Source organism: Dendronephthya gigantea, unplaced genomic scaffold (genome assembly GCF_004324835.1).
Source record: "Dendronephthya gigantea isolate DGI-Jeju-01 unplaced genomic scaffold, DenGig_1.0 000010F, whole genome shotgun sequence".
Lineage (NCBI taxonomy): Eukaryota > Metazoa > Cnidaria > Anthozoa > Malacalcyonacea > Nephtheidae > Dendronephthya > Dendronephthya gigantea.
In genome coordinates, this window is record NW_021163020.1 from 1,117,721 (window position 1) to 1,142,935 (window position 25,215).

General features: G+C 36.4%; 3 protein-coding genes and 1 pseudogene across 3 annotated transcripts; 3 read left to right on the forward strand and 1 right to left on the reverse strand.

The window, feature by feature from the left end:
• The first annotated feature begins 341 nt into the window (after positions 1–341).
• Positions 342–1,946, forward strand: LOC114518266 (annotated as a pseudogene).
• A 295-nt stretch (positions 1,947–2,241) lies between these two features.
• Positions 2,242–3,995, reverse strand: LOC114518408 (proteasome subunit beta type-6-like). The gene is made up of 7 exons (XM_028538398.1): positions 3,860–3,995; positions 3,722–3,789; positions 3,384–3,515; positions 3,173–3,302; positions 2,953–3,007; positions 2,698–2,787; positions 2,242–2,511 (listed from the first exon to the last, which is right to left on the reverse strand). The coding sequence occupies exons 1-7, from the start codon at positions 3,947–3,949 to the stop codon at positions 2,384–2,386; spliced, it is 693 nt and encodes a 230-aa protein (XP_028394199.1). The 5' UTR covers positions 3,950–3,995; the 3' UTR covers positions 2,242–2,383.
• A 45-nt stretch (positions 3,996–4,040) lies between these two features.
• Positions 4,041–6,474, forward strand: LOC114518407 (nucleolar protein dao-5-like). Its single transcript, XM_028538397.1, has 5 exons — positions 4,041–4,167; positions 4,404–4,718; positions 4,799–5,067; positions 5,141–5,246; positions 5,338–6,474. Exons 1-5 carry the CDS (start codon positions 4,153–4,155, stop codon positions 6,298–6,300), a joined length of 1,668 nt encoding a protein of 555 aa, XP_028394198.1. The 5' UTR covers positions 4,041–4,152; the 3' UTR covers positions 6,301–6,474.
• Positions 6,475–22,694: 16,220 nt separating this feature from the next.
• On the forward strand, positions 22,695–24,953 carry LOC114518193 (matrilysin-like). Its single transcript, XM_028538136.1, has 6 exons — positions 22,695–22,814; positions 22,993–23,363; positions 23,614–23,894; positions 23,965–24,006; positions 24,445–24,666; positions 24,862–24,953. The coding sequence occupies exons 1-5, from the start codon at positions 22,731–22,733 to the stop codon at positions 24,663–24,665; spliced, it is 999 nt and encodes a 332-aa protein (XP_028393937.1). The 5' UTR covers positions 22,695–22,730; the 3' UTR covers position 24,666; positions 24,862–24,953.
• Positions 24,954–25,215: the final 262 nt, after the last annotated feature.

The following is a 25,215-nucleotide window of genomic DNA, read 5'->3' on the forward strand; positions in this document are numbered from 1 at the left end:
TTGAATTAAGAGATAAGAAACTGTTCTATCAACGTTAACCCGTTAACCTTCGGTTGTGGCAATGCTTCGTTGACGCCACCCACATAGCCACGAAAAAATTCCAATGTATACACAATATTCTCAAAGTAAATATTCGTTAAAATGGAAGTCACACACAAGAGATGGAGAGAAATATCCATAATCACAATATTGGCAGCCTTATTGCGATATTTTCCCGGTATAAGTAAGCTTTCCGTGCAAGTTTCCTACACGAGTTTCAGCAGTACTCCACGCGTGGGTTGACCTTTAATCGCGAGACGCGTGAGGTCACGCGACCTAATTGCTACAAATGAGAAACACAGCACACAGATGAGGTACAGACATAAACAAGGCCGAAGCTTTGATTCAGACTCTCGTTTGAATCCCATTTTCTCTGCCAGAAAATGGCCTCTAGTTTAGACGCACGTTCCGAGTTTGTAATCGGGAATAAATACCGCGTTTTAAGAAAGATTGGTAGCGGTTCCTTCGGCGATATATACTTGGCAGTGAACCGAAATACTGGCGAGGAAGTAGCCGTGAAACTAGAACTGCAAAAAGCGCGTCATCCTCAACTTCTGTATGAATCAAAACTCTACCGTATTCTGCAGGGTGGTGTTGGTATTCCCAATGTTTTGTGGTACGGGCAAGATCGAGACGTATACAACGCGCTTGTGATAGAATTATTAGGGCCGAGTTTAGAAGATCTTTTCAACTTTTGTTCACGTCGCTTTACCATGAAGACGGTTCTGATGCTCGCCGATCAGATGATCAGCAGAATCGAGTACGTTCATAACAAGAACTTCATTCATCGTGATGTAAAACCAGATAACTTCTTAATGGGAGTAGGAAAGTCTTGTAACAAGGTATACCTGATCGATTTCGGGCTGGCTAAGAAGTATCGTGACAGCCGAACATATCAACACATTCCTTACAGGGAGGACAAGAACCTCACTGGCACAGCAAGGTACGCAAGCATTAATGCTCATATAGGACTTGAACAATCGCGTCGGGACGATCTGGAATCTTTGGGCTATGTCCTGATGTATTTCAATCGAACCAGTTTGCCCTGGCAGGGGTTAAAAGCGGTCACGAAGAAACAGAAGTATGAAAAAATTAGCGAGAAAAAGGTTTCGACACCCGTAGAGCTTCTTTGTCGTGGCTTCCCTGCTGAGTTCGCTATGTACCTCAACTATTGCAGGAATTTACAGTTCATGGACAACCCCGATTACATGTACCTAAGGCAACTCTTTCGAATCCTGTTTCGCACCCTGAACTACCAATATGATTATGTATTTGACTGGACGATGTTGAAGCAACGAGCAGCACATGGTGGTCACGGGGTGGTCATGACCTCACCACGACCAGGAATCAACGTGCCAGGGATGTACCATACGGCTCCTTCACCAAGAGAATTGCATCATACCCCTGGACATTTGCATGAAGGTGTGACATACATGGCTGGAGTATCCAGAAGCGGAGGACAGTCATCAATGAGTCAAAGATACACTAATTTCAGATTGTAAGTCCACAGTGAGGAGACTCAATGTAAATTCTTGCGAACAAAGCTTTGAGATCGAGTAGATACATTTGCTCTTCAGTACCATAGTGAACAACTAGGTCAAGCCGCACCTTTCTCATATATCATTGGAGAAACACCTGTTGCTGCATGCAGCTCAGGAACATGTAATATATCAACTTTATTTTTTACAAATTCATTAAATTGGTGGATGTTAAGGTTTGTCCTACAAACATTTATGATTTTTAAAAAGATTAAGTTGAACTATAAAAACTGGCAGGTATGAATGTACCAAACAAGGCAACTCTTTCAAGGCCTTCTAGGTAGTTTTTTACCTCATTTAAACATTTTAAATAGTGTAATTAAAAGTAATATAAAGATTTAACACTTGTATAATTGTATATTATCTGAATTTTAAAACATTCATTTAAAAATTTTATGAATATACTTATTCTGTATGAGTTTGTGTTTTTATACACCAGGTTTTATTTTTTTATTTGTAACACAATTTTAGTATGACCTTTTTTTGCCACTAAAGTGTGTTTCTTTCCAAACCCGGCTCATTTTGTATACACATGTGAATGTATAGCACAAAAGCACTTACCTCAAAAACGCACTTACCTCAAAAATGCATCAAAAATATAAATTCCACCAAGCTGTTCCAATCCAATGTTTGTAATAAAAGGCTGTACAAGTTTAGCACTGTTACTAAGTTTAACAATTTTATTATCCCTGAAAAATTTACTATTTTTCTGGCTGCCATCTAGCCCACACCAACAATCTGGGTGGATTAGTGGATCTTTTAAAAGTTTTCATACAAACTTGAATGAGAATATACCAGAAACAACTCTAGCCTTCAAAAAATGTTGGTATCTCATCTCCAGTGAGAACTTTTCTCTCCAAACCATCAGAAGTTATAGCAGCCATCCGTATTACTCCACCAGAGGAACCATCCCGTGACATAGCCAAGGAAACAGCTACAAGATAAAAAATGACACTTGTGTTGGCTTGCTCTGTTTAATAATTTGTCACAATCAATTAGCAAAAGGACTAATGAGGGACTGAAGATACCATTTGTGCTTAATGTTGGCAAGAGGTGAAGACCAGGCTAATATAAGAACAAGGGCTTTTGCTAGTAGTGGAATATTTTGGATACTACATACCATTTGCAACAAATTTATAACATTCATCTTTTGTCATTCCAGGTTTAAATGTTGCATCACAATGACCATAGATATATGTACTGCCTGATCCTAAAGTAACAATGTCATACATCTTCAATGAATTAGGGTTTTTTGCTTTATTTAAATTCAAATAATATTTAATCATTTACATTTATTAATTCATGCATCTCGGACAGGTGCATATACACAACATATTTCATTATTACATATTTACAAAAAACACAACTGATATACCTCCAATTGTGAAAGGTTGTCTAACACACATTCCCCCAAGTGGAATGGAATATACCTGAAATTTGAAAGTATTTTTTTTAGGAAATAAAATTTATTTCCCCTTGTCTTATCATTGTCTTATGCAATAGTCTGCACCTCCTCTGTCAGATAAGCCAAGATCTGAACATAAAAAATGTGGGAGGTACAAAAGATAATGTATTGTATCAGCAGGTATCTTCACCTGTCCACCGTCATATTTATCCCATCCAGCACAAACAATCCCAGCCGACATAGAATCACGGCCATGATAACAATATTTCCTGAACATCTTTGCTGCGGTTTTTACACAAGGATCCTCGCCAATTTCATGACTAAAAGAATGGGGAAACACCACCACTGTTATTACACAAAATTCCGCTTGTATTAGGTCCATACATGATAAAAATACTCACGAGTATAAATCTAGTTGATATTTTACATAATCAGCTATAGCTTGAGTATCGGCTGCTGATCCTGACCGACAACAATATATTGTTTTTGTGACGGGTGTTAGCTTATCCGTCACACGATTGGCTATGTAAGATCTGCAAAATTTAAAAAGAAACTATTGCCTTAGAAATTTTTTTTAAATTTTATGGACTTTCAGTTTCAGACTTAGTTATCTTAGATAAAGCTGGAACTTCTTAGTGTTACAGTGATAGTATTTTAGAGGTAAATAGAGAATAATAAACTTTAACTATTTACACTATTGTCCGGATAAAAAATACAATCTATGTAAGTTTTTTTATACCCGGTAGTCGTTCGTGAGTCAGCACCAATCACAACTCCTTCAGCAAACTCGACCGCCATAATTGTTGTCTAAAATACCAAAAATGCACATTATTTATTTGATTTCGCATGAACTACAAACGCAAAACTAAAATCTTACCCCAGTTAAATGACGAGCATTTATCCAGTCAGGAAAATCCAATGAATTTTCAAATTTGTTAAAATTTTGTTCACCCAAAAGAGCCGCCATGTTTTATCAATTCCTCGCTTTTCGGCCGTTTCTAAGCCCACGATCTTGCCTTCTGCAATACTTCACGAAACACGACATATAGGAGTGTTGTCCTCAGGTCGTCAAGGCAGTATAGCTTCTTCGGCGTTGTTTACGTTTAAATTTTTCGTTTATTTTTCTGTGAAGAAGTCCGATCGCTTATTTCATTATTTTGTAGGCAGGATATGGGTCTGAAGAAGGTACGTAGGTGGTGTATGTGTTTGTCGCGCGCACTCGATGTAGTATTGTTTCGTAATTACTTTGACACATTGCCTGTGTATCACAGTGTATATTGTTGTGTTGATGAGAACGAGAATGAGAAAATATCTGGTCATACCTTTTAGCAAACAACTGGCAAATGCTTATATTAGCAACATGCATATTTCAGAGTATTGTAATATTCATATAAACTTGTACGATAATATTATACTTGCAGTTAAATTCAGAATACAATTCACGGTACAAGACTTTTGCAGTCCACAGACCAGTTACTACGAAGGCAAAATTTTTAAGTCATCCTTCTGGAAGTGCACCCGAGGCTCAGGAAAGTAGCAGAAGAGCTGGACTTTTGTCGAATCAGTTTTCAAATGTCACCGAGCCTGCCCTTCAGAGAAAAAGAATCGTACCATACAAAAATAATCACAACATCTTATCAACAAGCACTGTGAAGGAGTTGAATGATAAAGACTGGCTTGATGCTGTCGGAAATGGGGAGAGTGAACTACAAGCTGCTGGAACTGTTAAAAGAAAGGTTGAAATCAATTCTTAATTTTGTGAACTATTGAAACTTGAGTTTCTGTTTCCGTTAATTCCCAAATTTTGTGTATTTAGGATGAAAAGAAGGTGGAAGATACTGAATATAATTCGCATTTTGCAAAGCTAACGGTTGCAGAGGATAGTCCTATAATCCGTGCAAGTAAAGCAAAGAGGGATCACAAAACACCAGATCAAAAGAGACCTGCTAAAAGACCTAATCCCCAGTCCCCTGACAGGCTACCTCCGGCAGGCATACCAACGTACCATGCTGACCCACAAGACAAAAGACTCCTCCGTCCATGTGACGACCTGTTATACCCGGAACCATTTCAGGACGAACACAGGTATCTCTAACATTTTTTGGATGCGATTAAGTCAAGCATTTTGCACTAAACACTGAAATTTCACTTAAAATAGGAAATCCAAGACAGAATATTCTGAAACATACAAAAATTCTGTTCCTGCAACACAGGATAAGAAGCCTCCGCCAAGCAGCGAAATTGACATGGCTACGTACAAGAAAGTATGGAAATTTTCGGTTATTTTGCTTTCTCAATTTGGTTTTTAATTCCGCCTAAAACAACAATACCAATTTTTCTCTGCACTATCATTAGGTTTTACTGCAAAGAGATGACGCCTATTGTCTTGCAGCGAGACCTAGTTCATCGCCTGCTAGACAACAGACATTGCCAAGGAACACCATCCCGAAGGCAAAATACACACGGTCACAAAGAGCTAGAAGGAGCAGTTTAGACTCCAAAACCCTGAGCTCGTACGTGTCTGAGAGTGGGAACAAGCCGTTGGCAAAAACGTACAAATTATCAAAGAGCAAACAGAATGAGAGTAAATCAATATCGAAAACAAGAGAAGCTAATAGATACACAACGAAGAGAAGCCTTGATGAAGATAGTATGTCTTCCATACGTTCAGCTAAACATCTTGAAGCTAAAACAAGGTTGAAAAAAGAAGCCGAGAAAAAAACAGACGAACACCACGACAGAAACAAGCATGAGGATCTTTATGCGAAATCAGTTTCGTCAATAGTTTCATCTCGTAATTCTAAAAGTTGGAATAATGAAATGAAATATAAAGAGAAAATACTTGCTGTCGATTCTCGACAAAGAAGCGCAAAGAATGAAGCCACTCAATGTGATTTGGAACAGCAAAGTGTCTCTTCCATTCATTCGGCAAGAGCTCTGCAAAATACACCAAGAAAGCAAAACGAGAAGCGTTCCAGAAGTGTAGGAAAGAAAAAAGGTAAACAAACATTGGACGAGCAGCCCGTATCCAAAGGAAAACGAGAATCGAGAAAGATGAGTCATGACAATGAGCGGGACATTCGAGAACGTGGGAGGTCCCCAACACCTGAAATGCGCACAGCTGGTCAGTCACGAAGACATCATTTAGATATAACCACCGGTTCAAATAATCCACTCGCAACCGGCCCTGATCCACGTCCGGATATCAATAGGAGTCTGTATGAACGAGCTCCTTACGACCCGAGCAGATATAGTGATGTTGGTGAGTCACTGGCCTCGTCACGTTCTTTTGCAAGCTGGAGTGATCGGTACTCGTGAAATATACTTTTGGCAATAACATAGGAATTAGCAACTTCGGATGGGAGACTATGCATGCATCAATATACCAGATTAATTCTTTTTTGTTGCCGGCGTGTTTTATTGTCAATAACAGCGCTAAAAGCGCCGTGGGTTGATGCTTTTTGTGTCAGAAAATAAAAAATTAGAAATATTGTTTTCTCGTTATTCCAATTGTTCTCATAATTATACATTTCTCGGAGCGATTGACCGCTCGCGTCAACGGCATTTAGCGACAATATTAAATTAGGCCACAATCGACGAAAATATATCACACACACAAAATATATAATGGATCAAAATTGGTCACAAAATATATAATGGATCAATTCAACGATTATAGAACGTTTTGAGAAAATGTTTGTGTTAATCGATTACGTTGGTTATAATAAAATCTGCCGGCTTACACACTATCGTCTACACACCTAATCACTCTTGAAATAACAACTCATTGTCCTTATCGTCTAACAATCAACCTAGATTGATTAATAATAAATAAAATGAAGATAAAAACGATAGGATGCCCCGTTTGTATGCCATTATAACGCTTACAGTTCAAACGATTCTTTGGCAAACCGCAGCCGAAACGAGCTAAAAAAGGTGATCGATCCGAAAAAGTCTTCCAAAGAGATCTTTAAATTGAAGAGTGTTGCTTGTACAGCCTGTACGTGTTTTACTGCAGATTACGCCTGGAAATTACCCCTATAATTTGTCGCTTATTGGAATCAATTATGTTCAAATATCAGAGATTCTTATTAGTTAGTCTACTGCTGTTGGGTGACGTGATGAGTGGATTATCTCAGCGGTGTGGCGGTCCTTATTGGTGGCAATGCAGAAGGGTATTTTTTTTGTATAGACAAGATTTAAAATAATACTTTTTGTGCCACAATAATGGAAGTTTTTCAAATAATCTATTTTTGTTAAATGTATCTACCCTAGGGTATATCTTTCATCATAACAATACATTTTCACTCATATTCATTTTCACTGCCGTCTACTGTACATTAATTTTGATAGAAATATATTCATCTCTAGTGCAATCATAAAAGATCTACTTTAAAAGCTTTGAATCAGCATTGATTAAAACATGGCCACCTGCATCCCTGCCACTATACACAAGCGTTAATCAGATTATCATCCATACACTGTTATATAGTCTAAACAAAAATCTACATATCTACCTCGCGAGGCAGGTGCATGTCTATGGTTATATACTGACTGTTCGTGTCTTGCTGAAGAAATTCAATATCTAACAATGCGTTGGTTTTGTATTACAGTCAACATATTCGACGCCAAGGCAGTCACAGCAGCTTGGTACGAAACACGATCGACCGTTGAAAAGAACAATTCAAAGAAGTACTCTACCTTTCTTTAAAAAATTTAACATTTACAATGTGCATAGATTTCAATAAAAGAAAATCCTAGCTATTGCAATGTATACATATTATCTGATATTATATATATGTCCAATACAGCTACAGGACATATTACATTGATGTGGTTTACAATTAGCAATATATAAAAATGTCACCACATTAATTTCTATGCGAGGATATTGAAACTAATATGAGCCATGGCAAATACACACAATTGTATAAATAACATGAATATAAATGCTATTTCAAATTGCAATAAATATGATGAGAAAAAATTTACACATTGTATCCAACCATTCACAGTTCATCCACAGGCTATAGCATAAAATATATAATCTGAGGATTAGTCCCACCAAGTAACCACTGTATGACATTCGTATCGAAACGACAATTCTAATTATATTGATAAGAGAGTTGTCAGGTAAAAGCTAGCTTTCTTTTTGATAACTTATATATACATGCAGTCTCAATTTTCTGAGTGATACTTTGTCTTGATATCGACATGAAGTGAGATAAATAATTCTCAGTTTCTTCAGTTCACAATACGTCCGATGTCCGTCCAACAAACCCCCTACCCTATAATGGTGTATCACGAGCCAGTCGTCAAGGATTCTTTAACCCGAGTGCTGCTTCAATAACCTGCTTCAATAGTCACGTTCTTACAACGTACGTTATGAAATACCAAAATAAAATCAATTAAAAGCGGGTTCTCCGCATACTACGCACGCAGGCAAAAAAAGCGGATTACCACAAGCACTTGTTGCGTGACAATTAGAGTATACACGTTTTAACAATAATTGATTGATAAATTAGCACAATCCTAAATTGCACGCTATTGGTAAGAAAAACAACATTTCTTACGTCGTTTAGCGGTTAGACAGAATGAAGGTTGCATGTTTAAGATATCCAAGAGGCGTCACACCGGTGTTGCACCATTACATTGGCATTGCATTACCGAGAGAATTGCCAGAAAGAATTAGTGTAAATAAATTCAGCAATAATTCCTAATTATACATTCAACAAGGCCAAAGTATAATCTTCTACCGAAGATCCGCACTGAAGAGTTTTACCAAGATTTAGCCGGTTATCATTCGAATTTCAGATTATAAAATAACGGAAGCGTTGTACCCCGTAGGCGTAGACTTTGGTTAACTCAAGGAAGACGTCCAGCAGCCATACGAACTAAATATAGTTTATAGTTCTTCTGGTCGTGGTTTATTTTTCTTATTGTTTGTAGTCACTGATACATGTATGAATATATGTTTTTTGGTAAAAAAACAAAGGGATTCATTTATGGAAGTGCTATATAAAGTCTTGGAGACAAGCTAGAAAAATAATTTTTTTTTTATTGCACACATCTCTCTCTCTTCTGTAGGTTTCGTGTTTGAAGAAGCATCCAGCAAAGGATCAGTCACCTGGCTATCGGAAAATATTTTTTTAATAACGATAGCCAAGTTCAAGTTGACAATTGTTATTTCCAGGTATATATCCTGTGGTATATGTCCAACAAATATCTTCCTATCCCATGTTAACAAACTTTAGCTGCATGCTCATAATTCAAAATTTCCTTGTATATATATATGACCAAAAGAGAAAAACACAAAATCATATGTGGGCATAGGATACCCTCCCACACGTCTAGTCATTTAGGGAATGCTCTCAATCTTTTTTCCCTCCGAAATCAAAATGTGTAATGAAACACTATATGAAGTCTAAGGCATTGATTTGATGCCATACCCTCATATACCTTTATACTCATGTTTTTTTTTTATCTTCTTGGCGTCAATAAAAACACTCACGCACATAGTCCATAGACGCGCACGCGAACTTTCTCTTAAATATATGAAATCAAATGTGAAAAATATTGTTGAACATAAAAAGCAGAGGTATACAAGAACTATAATTAAGTGTTTTTCAAACGACATTATAGGGAGCCGAATCAAAAGCTTTTCTGCACAGAGTCAAATAACATAATAACCAAATATAATTTGTGCCATACAGGAATCATCCTGCACACAGCATTGCAATATAAAAATAATTCCCATTTCTCACGTCCCCTCTCTCTCTTTCTTCATCGACTTCACATGCTATAACCGAGCATCGTTTTCGACGCTCTCGCAAAACGATTATATATAAAATCCAACAAATGCATGCTGGATACAATTTATGAATCTCTTGGCGAACAGTTTGACGCCGCGCGCATGATATTCACAAATAATCGAAGTGATTTGGGAAAAAAACGCTACCATGATTAAAAACGCTCGTGTTGACAGACAAATACAGGGTGGTAAAGTGCTGAATTCTATAGTATGAGGTCACCGTACACATTAAAATGTTCACATGCATGCAAGCATTACTGTCCTATAATCTGCACGTCATGTAGAGTTTATACATGCCCACCTGCATAGTTAATTAACAATCAAAGTACAATCAAAGGAAGAGATTAACATCATCTTTTTCATGATAATCACTCCGCATCACATGTATCAACAGAGTACGGTATATACTTTGTCGCCGCACTGCGTCAGCGATACTGCCAAAAATGTAATTATTTGAATTTTCATACTGCACGCAGCGGCGTAATTTAGGCGCCGTTTTCCTGCAACAGAGAGGCCGCATGGCCATGGTACTGTTGTAGAAGAAAGAAATAATTAAAATACTGTATGACTTCCAAGAATCTTGCCAACGAAACATAAGTTCACGAAGAGAAAAATCACACGCATATTTTTAAGGGTGTGACCAGCCGTAACATTTTTACGCGCATGCCGCATATTTTTAGCCGGTGCGAACAGCTATAAAATTTCGGTTAACAAATTCCGCATAGTGTGGAAGACCGCTTCTAAGAATTTGCATTCTAATTGTATTTCGTAGAGTCAGTCAATTGCAATCATATATATTGTACTTTTTAATACGATTTTATAGTTATGCGGAATTCGGAATTTTAGTTACACACGGAAGGAAAGGAATTTCGTTACGCACAACGCCTAACCACAAACGAAATTCAAATACAGTATCACTTTCTAGGTAAAGACATAATGATAACTGGTAAACACATAATGATATTTCATTCACCAGGCAGCCGTACAAGACCAACAAATACTCTTATAATTTAGAATTAAACGGCGATGTATGACGCGATCAACGGAAATATTCTGATTTTAACAACTGGAAATTAAATTGCGTATAGATGTGCAAGTATATATAGTGTACATAAGAAATTCACAAGAAGTATATCTTTCAATGATAAAAAATACGAAACGCTTACTGAGGTATCAGAAAAGATTTCAAAGAAAAACAAGATTTTAGGGACAATCCTACCGTACCTATATCAAGGTTTTGGCCGAAAGAGCACGTAAAATCACTATGCAGTATAGTTACCCCCTAACTTGATATACGTACGTCAGTGCTATACCTCTGCGGTACTTATACTAACCAAATATCGTCACAATAACTAGCTCGCACTGTTGCGGCACCTTGTGCTGTTCAGGAGACTCTCAGCTAGGGGAAGTTGAATAACACACAGACACATAACACGCACGCAGGCGTATCATTTTACTGAATGAAATAATAATTTTTGCACAGGTATTATGAATGTGATTTATATCGCGCATAAATGGAGGAATTTATATCTAAAATACTTTTTAAATACTATACAGAACTAATTAAAAAATAATGCGATTTTTTAACGAAATCGTATGAGCTCATTTTTTCCCCAGATGGTACAAAAAGCATGCTATTGCTATTCAATTGATAATGAACGCAGAAAAGCGCCCTGAGGTTAGGTTACCTAAATCTCGCCTGGAATCTTACATCCATGTTACACAATTAAATATACATTTATATATATTCACGTTTACTGCATGACGGACGAGCACTTAAGATAAGCACTAAGTCAGTACGTGCGAAAAAGTGATTGTAGCTATGTTGCCTTGCGGCTTAAGCCTCATTAGTCGCCACCATTAACAACATTTTTTTATTAAATTATAAAACGGCACCAATCTTTTTTTTAGACCACGCGCATACGAAGATTATACGTATTAAAAGAATACAAATAAAAAAGCGATAACCTTGCCTTGCACTTGATACCCGATATTTTGACGGAACAAGTTCGCCATATCAAAAATAAAAAATGCATGCCAGTGGTATGACCTTGATCATGCATAATTTTTGCTAAATCTAACGGGAAAAGCCGACCTACACCGCAAAACATTTCACAAACGCACAATACATCCAAATAAAAAAATCCTTTTATTTCTCGGTTTTTACGAACAAATTTTTTGTGATTATATACATGATTTGAAGGTTTCCATGGCATACTGAGGAATATCCTGACTATCCTCTTATTGCATGACTTGTCTTGGCGGTATCGTTTTTAAATTCTAGCCAACTACAAAACTTATATGGATCAACTTATACAATATCAATGCTTTCTTATACAGACAGTATTTTATCGTAGTCAGAGTAACGAAATGACTCGTACTGATTTCGTATTTGAATGGTGGAAAGATTGTTAACCACAGATATGTACAAGATGAAAACCATGCAGGAATTATAAATAAATCAGGCAAATACAGCGCTAATTGTCACACGTCATTTCAAACCACAAATTCGTGGATTGGGCATAAAAATTAATCAAGTACACGTTTCCAAAAACACCCATGCACTTGCTCATAAATTAATCAAAAATACCAAGAGAATGTACTAAAGTATAAAGTATTCCCACCTATTTTCAAACCTTGTCAAGCAAGTTTCTATACAGTTTTTATCTATATACGAATTGAAACTTATGAGTTCGAAAATATCTATTAAGCTCAGTTAATTATATAATAATTAAGGGGGGAAGGTAAAGTATCTTATAATCTAAACTAATAATTTGAGTGGAGGAAAATTGAGTCCAATATATTCACTATAATGACACTTGAAAAAATTGTAAGGATTCATATTGGTTGCATGCATGCATGGGTCAAAATAGCTTCCTCTCCAAACAAAATTAACTAATCATAAAAGTTTTCTTAATTACCTAAAAGGAACTGTAACTGAGCCGGGAAGACCGTTGGCATGCAGGAAGTACATGCAGATCGTAAAAAGTCCGAAAAAGCACCCTTCGCCAATTAAGAAATGCAACCATAAGGTGAATGATGTAAATCCGTGCCAATAAAACTCGGCTCATTAGAGTTGTTGTGATGTTGTTGGGATCATTACCGATTCCTTTGCCAAGGTCATGAAAGACCAACAACTAGCTATAACTGAATCAGGAAGTTACAACGGAGTCGTGGTCCACACAGCTGGTGACAAACGAACATCTACGGGAACTGTAGTGCACCATGCACACGGTATAAAACAGCATCATTTCTTGCCGAGATCAAACCAGCCACGAAATCCCTTGAAGAGACTTGAAAACCTCAGAAGACTTCTTGGAGAACTCATACGTGTTTTGGAACTTTGAAGTGTATAAGGTATTCTATATATAATAGTTTTTGTACTCTTGTATTTTGTATTTTATTTTGTATTTAACGTTTCTACCACTTTGTGTACTTATTTGAACTTTCTCTCGAAGTTTTTGCATGTTTTTTCGGTCCAGCAAATATTTAGTATTTTATGTATTTTCGCTTTTTTGTGAGAGACTATCAAAAGATAAACTTCTTGTCAAAACATGAGATAACTGAAGAAATATTTAGGTGCACAAAAAACATTTCAATAGTTATAATTATATTTGGATGGTTTGGGCAGCGTAATGTCAGATCTTTTATTTCTGGCTTTATATAAAACTTTCAACTACGTTTTACCGAAACACGTTTCACAGCTAAATTCTTGGGATTGAAAAATTTTCAAAGAATTTAAGGTGTGGTTAGATACGCATAACGTTTGGTTTGCCATTTTACAAATACCAACACACTCCGGTGATGATTTCCACTTTAATTAACTACAAATAATCTGGCTGCCACCAGCCTAATTTTTACAACCTTTCACCACGAGTAACTAAGTAATTATGAAATGTGGCGATCTTTCTGGACCTAGTGTGGTCCACCGTATATCTTTTATGCTGCCTTGATTACTGTAATAGTATATCTATATACATCGCTCTTCATGGTTGTTCCCAGATTTTAATTATATCAACTGTAATCCTTAAACGATCGATACAGTCTTTTGTAAACGGTTATAGACAAATAAAAACAAAAAATATCAGTAAATCGATAAAAATATTGTTTCATTTTAGAATGAACGTTATGAACATTATCGGAACGATACTGTATTTCGCTACAGTCGCATCTGGTGAGAAACGGAACTGCGGAAATTGCATTCCTGTGGCCGACGCAGCTTGTCCAAACACCCCTCTCTGTGTCAAGAATAAGCGCAGCGTAGGTGCTTGTCCACCATGCATACCAATAACCGAAGTTGATTTTTATATAATGAGATGTCCTTCAACTCGAATTTGTATAAGAGGGAAGCGAGATGCCTATCCCTGTCCACCTTGTATACCGTTCAATGAACAAGAATACTACAAAGATACATGCAGCCATAAGCCTTTTTGTGTCAAGATGAAACGGAGTGTTGCTTCAAATGGATGTCCACTTTGTATACCGCTGATGGAAATTGCCGCATACAAGGTATTAATTGATATATCCTTTCGTTTTCTTTTTCTTCCTCTAATTTGAGCTACAGTAGTTGTATCAATTAACACTTAGGATCCATTGACAAACAATGTGTATTACTATAATTACCCTATTGTAAAACATGACCACTATAAGGACATCGATTAAAGATTAAGAATAATGAGAATTCAATCCCTTTGTAAGAATTCCACATAAAAAGAACATCGATTAAAATTTACTGTGGATTTGTTATGCTCCTATAGCAACAAGCCAAGTGTGTTGGCACTCCTACATGCGTAACAACAAAACACAGCGCTGATCCTGAGTGTCCACGTTGCATACCAATCTTCTTACAAAAGACGTACAAAGACTCATGTCCTGGTGTTGCAATCTGTTCACCAAAGAAAAGAAGTGTCAGTTCATGTCCGTTATGTATCCCACTTAGTAAAGTTGATTCCTATAAAGCCCAGTGTCTAGGAACTCCACTCTGTTATCGAAAAAAACGCAGTGGTTGTCCAAGTTGTATTCCAGTAGATCAAAAAGATAAATTTAGCCACTGTCTTGGTGCACAACCCATCTGCAGCAGAAAAAGACGCAATGGTTGTCCAAGTTGCATTCCAGTGGGAAAAGCAGATGACTTTAAACAATGCCTCACCACCCCCGTCTGCACCAGGAGGAAAAGAAGCCTAGAGTGTCCACCTTGCATACCAGAATATTTAGTTGACTATTACAAGAAAGATTGTCCTCATGTCGCTATTTGTGCCAAAGCAAAAGTAAGTTTAATGCCTCCATACAAATATATACTGTATTTAGAGGCTCTATGGCAAATATATTTAAGGACATCTTTGACAGTTACATGCATACATGCAGAATCTGGTTTTTCATCTAATCTTCATATTTTTCTCCTGTTAAAGAGTTTGAAAGATTGAGGATTGTGAGGAGGAGTGAAGATGTGACGCAGATGTTGACTAAACGAGCCATCGATGGCAAAGAAAGATATGATTTTTCGCAAGCAATGTTATGAATACTATAATTGAAATATATATTGATAGCGGTTAAAGTTAAATTTGTTTTGTTTTTGTCGAATTATATAGCTGCATGCCATTAGTAGAAAAACATTTTAAAGCTATACAGAAGAGCCAAACTATATTTAAATCTAAAACGAATGTATTTTATTAGGCTAATCCTTGCTGTAAAGCATTAGGTTTATCACAATTTTGATATTCAAGTACATACAATCTGATTGTGCATTCCTACATGCAGGTTTGTAATTAAAATACATGTTATTAAATTTGCTTTCAATGATTTCACGAGCTTTAGTTTGATGTTTCCTTTGATCATATATAGTGTTTTATTATCAATTAATTTTTGCCTACGGTGTTTTAAAAGTTTGAAAGAATTTGAAGTCGCTATTTTTGAACGATAAGGTTAGCGGATGCAATAACTTGAAAATGCTTGAATAGACTTCAAAATATGCGAAGACACAAACGACGAACAATAAGCGTATAAAGAACATCAGAAGCTATGTAGAAACTATACAGTATTCTATAATTTAGCTGACAATGATTATAAACCACAAATCTCAAATCGTTTTCAGCTTATCAATAAATTCCCACTTTATTTTAAGTTTAAAAATGTATGCAACACAGAAATTTCTTTCTACACATCTGCCTTGCAAATCACGATGGAAATGTCACACGATCCATATCTATGATGGTAAGCCGCGTGGCATATCAACAAAATGTCTTGCACGATATTCCTAAAGCCAGACTGTATTTGCCGTGTTATGAAACAAAGCCTAATCTACAAATCAGTACCTATGATCGTTGTTTTGAAGATCTTAAATGGAATCTCTGTGTGCTATTTCAGATTCCCCTCCCTCGCAGCAAGCGGTGCATCGCTGAATAAAGCGAATGTTGTCCCAAGAACATCTGCGTCGTTTTAAAGAAAACCAAGTCTAAAGGGAAGCCGGGAATTACGTAAACCAAGTGTATGGCAAAATAGTTTTCACCATAGATGGGGACAGAGACTTGCCGCCACTGTTTTTGTCACAGCAACCGGAAGCTGTAAAGGATATATAGCTATAGGCCATTAAGTTTCTTCTTCCGTGAGATTTCTTCCGCTGGTCTCAAAAGCCCTCCACATGTCTTATCGATTAGCGGGGTGCAACTCGCGAAAAGAGAATTTTACATCGGTAATCATCATCGGCAGTTTCCCGTACGCATGGTAAACCCTCTCATCGCCATCGGGATTATTCTCAGATGGGCCCGAGGATTGTCTGAAATTTCTTACGAATTTGGCCAAACGCGTCCAAATTTTTAATCACGTCTAAGGTTCTAAAGCGCTCGCTAGGTTCTAAAGCGAGCATTTGTACTTTTTTTAAAGATATAATTTGTGTTAATGTAATATACATGTGTAAATGTATATCGATGAAAAGTTCTCCAATATAATAAAATGGCCTAATAGTATCCTTACTCAAACAACAGGAATACTAACTATGAACTTTACTATCTTTATTCTTTTTAATAGCACTCAAATTGTTTTCAGTTCATTATCAAAACAGTTTCCGCTCCGCATACAGTTTCGTTAAACACTGTTCATTTAGTATATAGTTATAACGCGGAGTAATGGTAAATATAATAATTGCGAGTAGTTGATATAATTGCAAAAATTATTTCGCTTTTATTTACTTCCTTGTTGAAGAGTGAACCTTCACGTGGGTTGGATAACTCATTAAAATATTTAAATGAGATGTCGCGACAACAATTATTCTCACGTGAAACTATATTCTCTACGACAATCTTGTTTGTGATTACAACTGATCCATTTTTCTTTTTCTTTTTGATCAGTTTTATCACCTCCCTCCCCCCACTACATGTGAGAATGCACGTTCTTCTTTTCATTGTAATAAGACAACTTTCTTTATAGATGTAAATGTATATAATGCTGTTGATTGAACTATAACCCCCCATATTATTCAGTAACTTTTAATTAATAATAAAAATGCTTCAAAGTGCGAGGCTCGTATAAAAACATGCAGAAAATCATTCTAATAATATCGCCATGCAGAAAAACACTGTTCTATAATGTATACTGTTTCTAGTTTTACCATGAAATTTAACCATAAATTATTACCTTTTGGGTTCAGATCACACATTTGACATTTCTCACATCTATATATACGCAGTGTTCATTTGCAATGTTCAGAAACAATGCAAAACAGATAGTAACAGAGCATGCGTGTACGCGTTGATCAGAAGAAAAAAAGAGCTTTTGCCTCAAGCTAACTATAATAAGGACACAAATTGGGCACTTATGATTGTGAAAAATTATAATTCTGAGATTGTAGTTGATAATTAAGGTATAATCATTGTGCAAACCCCCGTATGAACTTTCCGGCGTCAATCGAGACGCGTACGTGGTACTGATGCTTCCTTGTTGAATACACCGCCGTTTTATAACATAAACAAACCATTCTATATTTATTGCACATGCACTGATAAAAAGGTATGATAAATTATTAATATGATTGCTTTAATATAAGAAGCCACAGGTAGTAATTATGCTGACTGGACACAGATTCCAAGAGACTGAAAGAGATTCTTTCAAAGTGATTTCGATTTTTTATACTTGTTGGTAATCAAACATGCGACCCGACAGCGGCTAGAATATCCACTGTACCCAGCTAACCCTTGGTTAAAAGGTTCAAAGTATGCGCATGCGTGGGTTGTACACATGCCTGAACTGTCGTATGACGGTTAACTAATGATTTATATATCAGCCAAATTACAAGCCATATTCCACGATTGTGCATGCATGTATATTGTAACTTCCGACAGACCATCTCAGTTTCTTTCTATAAAAATTTTAATCACTCCCAAGGACTGTTTGTTTTATTAGTAGCTATCAGCAAAGAGAGAATTTCAATTGACATTCGTCAGTACAAGAGAACACTCTTAAAACAGTACTATACGGAAGTCTGACATATAACAAACATAATAACGAGAGCAATTCTTTCATAACAAGTCTCATGCATGTTTACAGCAAAAAATTGACAAGTTTTTCATGAGAAGGAACCTGAATTTAAAGTTCCTGTTTTTGATCCAGGAATACTGTTCGTGTAAACGGCCAACCAGGAAAATTGTCTGTCCCACACACGAGATAGAAATGAACTGACTAGAAATCATTGCTTCCATGCGTGGCTTAAATCTTCACGGCCAATGCTTTTGAATTCAGAGAGATAAAATGGCGTACGCGTTCGCTTGTTTCACTTCACCTGGTACCTTCTCAAGACAACATCAACAGATCGGATGAATGGGTGTAGTGGGTTAATAATGCGTGTCTTTGTGTAATGTTAAAGTGCAGCCGCGCTGTTTGACTGAGACAACCGCAGTGCGAAACAAAGCAAAGCATTTTATGATTAAACTGATAAAATAGCATAATCATTAAACGCACTAAATTATTAATAGATTTTCAAAATATATATAAAAAATCTTGCGCCGTGTTGAGCATTAAGGACTATACACGTTCAACATACAACACAAGGATAAAGGAGTGCCGTAAAATCACGATGAACGTACGGTTTATTGCAGTCTTTGCTATGCTTTTTATGCTATTTTGTGATTGTTCGTTGGGTCAGAAACGATGTGCACCAATTTCTTGTAAAAAGAAGAGAAACCACATGGACATGGTATGCCAAACGTAGATTACTATGATTTCGTCGATGAAAACAACTCCGTTGAAAATTGATATAAGTTTTTAGTGCCTGCCATTTTAGATACAAGCGGGGTTGTACATCAATAAAGCTAGTTAATACATTTTATGTTATGTATATACCTTCATTTAGTACAGCCATCGATCGTATATACACACGCGAACGGCCTCAGTTTCGCAATGTTAATAATCAAGATTAAGCATTTTCAGACATGAGACTTTCACCATATACCATTCCTCATCACTAGACTCAAACTATTTTCAAATATTTAGCTTTATATTTACCACCTAGTATAGATACATTGTCATCAGGAAGGTAAATTTAAACTTATTCATATTCTCTTGTTTCCGTCACTTATTGTCATTCTTGTTTGTGTCAGCAACAATATTGACCTTATCAGATATGATATACGTATTACGAATTTTGAGATGTTTGACCCCAAGGGTTCTTCATTGTAATCCTTTTTGATCGACGACGATTACAGATTAACACTTCTGAACTTAGAATTATTGTCGAGTATTAGATTAACGCCAAAGCTGGTAAAATAACCGGCTATACTGCATGTAATGATGGGTAAATATCTTAAATACAACAGTCAGTGTAATCATTTTGATACATCATAATTTGCCGCGCCGGCATAATTGTAAAAATACTTCACGATACTTTTTCACGATGATTTTTTTTACCGTCGGAAACGTTTTTACTGAAAGCAAATTACACCTCCCCAAACATTCCTAGATGCTTGAATATTCGTATATAGGTATATTTTTCCTCTTATATAGACTTCCGTTTTTACTGACTATATATAAACAATCTAATTACATACGCGGGGATTGCTATATATCAAACAGAGATGATATCAAGAATTGCATGTATTCATGACTAGACATATTTGAAAACAACTGAAAGTTTGAGGAACCATCTCCAAATAAAGACATCTTGGCATCAGTTTGAAGTTTATTTTTAACAGAAAATTGAAACTTCCCACACATCCTCTTTCTAATTCCTCTCAGAGCGCTGATATTGCATTGGTTTAATTGCATGTATGCATAGATTTCCTTATCTTTAGTGTAGAGCCCACTCTCCCCCGGTGACCGCTAATTAAAAATGTAAACATGATCTAGAACAATGAGTGCATGCACAATCACTAAAATTGTTAAGCATCGCTTTTCCAAAAACTGATGTGTTAATTTTACAATGCCGTTCTGAATTCTTGATATGTAAAATGATATAAAATGCTATAAAATCTGTAACTAATTTCGGTTTGAGATGCATTTAGTTATATCTGAAATATGCAGTTGCTTCTAGTTCTAGCAAATGAAATTGTTAGAAATTAATGTGAGAGATCTGAGAGATACATGTTAAAATTTAATTAGTTGCTTTAACAATTTGCTTTGAAAGTGAAGCTAAATGCATGTTTACCCTGCTGTGATATATGGAACCGATTTCAAATGCACATCGGTGAATGGTATTAGAAATATGCGAGTAAACCCTGACATAACAACATTAATAGACCTATTTTTCTTTCAGACAAACGTGTTCAGAAAAACGAACAGAAGAAACGAAGCCAATGATAATGTTGATATCTTCTCGGACGATGTTGAGTTTGACACAAGGCGAGTGCGTGTGGATGAACCAGGTCGGTGGGAGAGGCTAAGGAATAATAGAGGTCAACGATGGGCATTTGAGGATTACGACGATAAACAGCTCAATTGATATAAACAAACTGTAGAAGAACAATATTTTTAGAGTAACTTATTTCGATGTTAGAAACATCACTTCGATAAAGCTATATACGTCATTATTATATACATACAATTATAATTGCATTATAAAATAAAATATGAAAGCAGAACATTGATAATTGATTTGATGCACTGTGTTGTACAACATTGTACTTAACTTCTTACACTGTACTATACTGTACTTCATTGTACTATATACTGTCCTGCACTGTATACGAGCGTTAAATACAGCACTATACTGTAATGTACCACAACATCCTCCACTGTACGACATTCAAACGCCAACACAGCAGTATGATGTGGAGTGCGAACATACAGGACTTCACTGCATGTGGTGTAGGAGCTAGGAATGAAAGCCGGATAGTGGGTTTTCAATCGCTTTAAAATCGCCGGGCAGAACTTTGATTAAATCTTAGCACTCCTATAGGAATCGAAGATCCTCTTTAACAAATGTTGGTTCCAAAACTGAAATTTGAACGCTTTTCGAGCATTTTTAGAACGGTTTAAAGAGTCACTATCCGGTGGATAGCGCTATCAAACCTTCGTACAACCGGCCCATGGTATAATAGGAACAGTGTAGGATTCATCGACTCCGATTGATGATAGGTTTCAAGATATATTATTGTTTTTTATGTAGTGTTCAATGATTTAGTCGAAATGTATTTTTGTATAGATATAAATATCCAATCTTCCAATCTGCAAATTCTTTCAACATATATATATATATATATATATATATATATATATATATATATATATATATATATAATATATATATATTTTTTTTTTCAATACATACATAAAAACACCGACATACTAATGCACAGCATGGATGAAAAACATGCATACTTCTGAGGCTCGAATTGTTATGAAAAAAACTGATGTTGATTTAAAAGTGGTAGGACAGCGTATTAATTCATCTTTTTATTTGTACATCCATCATCATCAAAAAAAGTTCTCAACAATTTTTAAAATTTGAACAAATATAAAGGGTTCCGAAAAAGAAAGGTCCTATATACAGCTAGATTAAGATACATTCTAGAATAAAATGACTATATGTAAATTAACCAAAGTTGATCAATGACAATATGTATTGTTTTCTCAGGTGAAAATGCATTAACGCACACGCCATTTTCATCACGATCAGCTGACAGCTGAGTGCGCGCGTGTAATTAAAAAATAACCCAAAATAATAATCAATAAATGTGTTCGACTTTCGAAACCTTCGATAATTATTGAACAACAAATATTAATTAAATTTCAATCATGCGAGGAATGTACTAGGGCCGGTTGTGTCAAGAACGTTATCATCTGGCTTTTACACATTATATAAATAAATTAAGTTCAAATTTTATTCACATATATAAAAATATTTTATAAACTATAGTGCTCAATACCACGGGAATTAGCAGAGCAATAAATTTATTCATTTATATAAATTTTATATAAATTTTAACATTTATTATAAATAACAATATTTTATACATATTTTATACCAAAATTTCCCAGCCATGCAGGCAGACCTAATTACGTTGCGTTCAGGCATTAATCAACTTTATCGGTATTCTAAACATAACAATGGTTTAAGCCACTCACCTATCTAGTACAGGTCAATGGTTTAGGCAGAATTAAGCAGTGTTGGCACGGTATAGGCTGCTGGTATAGATGGTAGCCACAAGCATAAACGATTATACCTGATAATGCGCAATAAAGTATTCACAAATGCACCGCAATTGTGTGTCCACAATTTGTCCGGATTATGTACATATAGCAACAGCTGAGGTTACTTCAACATACAAATAGTTCTAACAAACAAATCACGACACAACTGGGCCAGAGGTTGTATTTGAAACGCAAATGCAGGTGGTGTGATACAAACAGAGCTGTTCCAACAATAGGGTTAAATGAGCCAATATAAACGGCACATCGTCACCAACGGGAATCTCATTCACTGTATGCATGTTGACAAGCCTGGTCTAACATCATGGAGTATAAAGTGATCTTGTGTCTTTTGGCTACCGTAATTGCAGCTTACGCCGACGAGAAAGAAGAGAAAGTCAATGCTGCGGTAGGAGAATTTCCAGTTTCTTTGTTTTGACCAAAACAATCTTGGTTATGATCTGCACAAGTGTGCCTATGAACTTTTACCATGTATCGTCCAAACTAATAATTTCCTCAATTTCAGTCCAATTAAATTTCCTCAATTAAAGTCCAATAATATTTTCCCAATATTTCTTCCCATGCAGTCATTCCTGACGAAATTTGGCTACCTGTCTCTGAGTCGCTCCGGAAATCACGATGCAAGAACGGCCATCAAGCGCTACCAAAAATTCATGCATCTCGAACAAACTGGAGAACTTGACGAAGACACCGTAAAAGAAATGAAGAAGCCTCGTTGTGGTAACGCTGACGTGGACGAGGCGGGAGATCGCATTCGTCGTTACAAAACTGGAAGCAAATGGCGACGTACCACCTTAACGTATCGTTTTCTGAATCACGGAGAGGATTTACATCGGGATAAAGTGAGAAGTATTATAAAGGAAGCATTCAATCACTGGAGTAGAGTCACGCCGCTTAGGTTCAGCGAGACATCAGGAAGAAGTGATTTCACCATTGGGTGAGTCTCAAATAGCATTGGCACATGTAACAACATCCTTTCTTTCACATGCAAGCTAGGGCCTCCTAGCCATGATTTAATAAATAGTGCCGCACGTTTTCAGGCTTAACAGTGATTGAAATCAATTTGAACGTAAAACGTAACGACGACCCTTAGTTTGCCTAAAAAAGCTTTCTTGTATGTTTCTATTCTAAATGTTATTATTAAACTACTCGATATTGTTAAACTATCTGAAGTTTTTTCCCGTCAGATTTTACCGCCGTAGCCACAATGACAATTCACCATTCGATGGTCGTGGCGGGGTCCTCGCACATGCGTACTTCCCAGAGAACGGTCGCATCCATTTCGACGAAGACGAGTTTTATGTTCACGGAGGTCAAGGCCTTCAGTTACTGTCTGTGGCCATACACGAAATCGGTCATGCTATTGGTCTGCATCATTCCAACGTAAGAGGCGCAATAATGTGGCCAAGTTACACTGGAAGCTTGAAACTGCATCAAGATGACATCAGCGGAATACAATCCTTATATGGTAAGTGAACCGGCAAATTATTAATACAAGCATTTATATTCCACAACTTTTCTATTTTCGTTATGTACAGGTAGAGGAAGTGGTGGAAGTGGAGGAAGCGGTGGAAGTGGAGGTTGGTAAAGTTTTTCTTTTCTTTTTATGGATCCAAGTGATATGAAATGGCGGAAAAGCACTGGAACTAATTGTCAAATCTATTTGACAAAATCAATTTCTCCTATAAGTATACTTCATATCTGTTTCAAATTTATGCGGTCAGGGCTTTAGTTCTCAGAGCTGAACATAATCACAAAACGTCCACTAATTTCATAAAGAATAACAAAAGATATAATTGATTCAATACAGCAGAACAGATTTCTATTTCGACAAACCTTCTAAGCCTAGATCGGCCAAAAAATACGAGTGTTAGATCACAAAGATGAGAACATTTATGTTGCTGAATTTTTCTCCGAAACTATCAACATTTATCTGAAATTGGTAATAGAGAGACCTTTTCACCTTATGTCATCGATCTGACGAACCCACAAAAGCATAAACGTTGCACACCTTACAGGCAGTTGCCAAGATACGGATACACGTTGTTCTGGATGGAAAAGTTATTGCAATAGCAACCAGTATGTGAAAGACAAGTGCAAAAAGACATGCGGACGTTGTGGCGGTGGCGGTGGCAGTGGTTGCACTGATAAGGATAACCGATGTCCTAGTTGGAGAAATCTTTGCCGTTCCAACACGTATGTGAAAAACAATTGCAAACGAACCTGCAGTACCTGTTAAGGTAAATATAATATGAATGATGTTTTACTGCCCTATTACCAATGAAATGCGATTTTCACATCAGAAAACTGCAGCCATTCCAGTTTTGCAAACGTACACACACACACACACACAGCTAGAGATACATTCCATGGATACACCATACTTGTAACTACAACTGGTTGGAGTTACGTTGCTTGTTTTGTTTTGTTTTCAGATTAAGAAGACAAAGAAATCAAACTGATAAGAGAATATTAGTTTACTCACGCAGTTTAGCACACGAAAGAAATATTACTTGAGTAAATATAAGAATTAAAAAAAAAACGTATTCGCATTCCTGTTTTATACAATGATATCTACAAGTCATGTCTGTAAACAAACGTTTCTTACACTCCAGTCTTCACACAAACTTGGTCTTGGAAGTGGAAAAAAGGGTCATATGTACATCACGAAACGAATTTATGAATATTCGTCCTTCTAATTAGGTGGCTCGCTTCGCCTCCGTTAATTGTACAAGCACAACGCATTCATTTCTATAGTTTCTGGCAAGCAGACGCAAGCGGAATTGCCA

What these genes read in the sequence shown, in the direction of transcription:
- LOC114518193 (XM_028538136.1), top strand. Translation starts at nt 22,731, where the DNA reads ATGGAGTATAAAGTGATCTTGTGTCTTTTGGCTACCGTAATTGCAGCT. An exon ending in AAGAGAAAGTCAATGCTGCG is followed by an intron (nt 22,815 to 22,992) that starts GTAGGAGAATTT and finishes CTTCCCATGCAG; the next exon opens with TCATTCCTGACGAAATTTGG. An exon ending in AGGAAGCGGTGGAAGTGGAG is followed by an intron (nt 24,007 to 24,444) that starts GTTGGTAAAGTT and finishes CACACCTTACAG; the next exon opens with GCAGTTGCCAAGATACGGAT.
- LOC114518408 (XM_028538398.1), bottom strand. Translation starts at nt 3,949, where the DNA reads ATGGCGGCTCTTTTGGGTGAACAAAATTTTAACAAATTTGAAAATTCA. An exon ending in ATAAATATGACGGTGGACAG is followed by an intron (nt 3,008 to 3,172) that starts GTGAAGATACCT and finishes TTCAAATTTCAG; the next exon opens with GTATATTCCATTCCACTTGG. An exon ending in TTATAAATTTGTTGCAAATG is followed by an intron (nt 2,512 to 2,697) that starts GTATGTAGTATC and finishes TTTATCTTGTAG; the next exon opens with CTGTTTCCTTGGCTATGTCA.
- LOC114518407 (XM_028538397.1), top strand. An exon ending in CTGGAACTGTTAAAAGAAAG is followed by an intron (nt 4,719 to 4,798) that starts GTTGAAATCAAT and finishes TTGTGTATTTAG; the next exon opens with GATGAAAAGAAGGTGGAAGA. An exon ending in CCATTTCAGGACGAACACAG is followed by an intron (nt 5,068 to 5,140) that starts GTATCTCTAACA and finishes CACTTAAAATAG; the next exon opens with GAAATCCAAGACAGAATATT.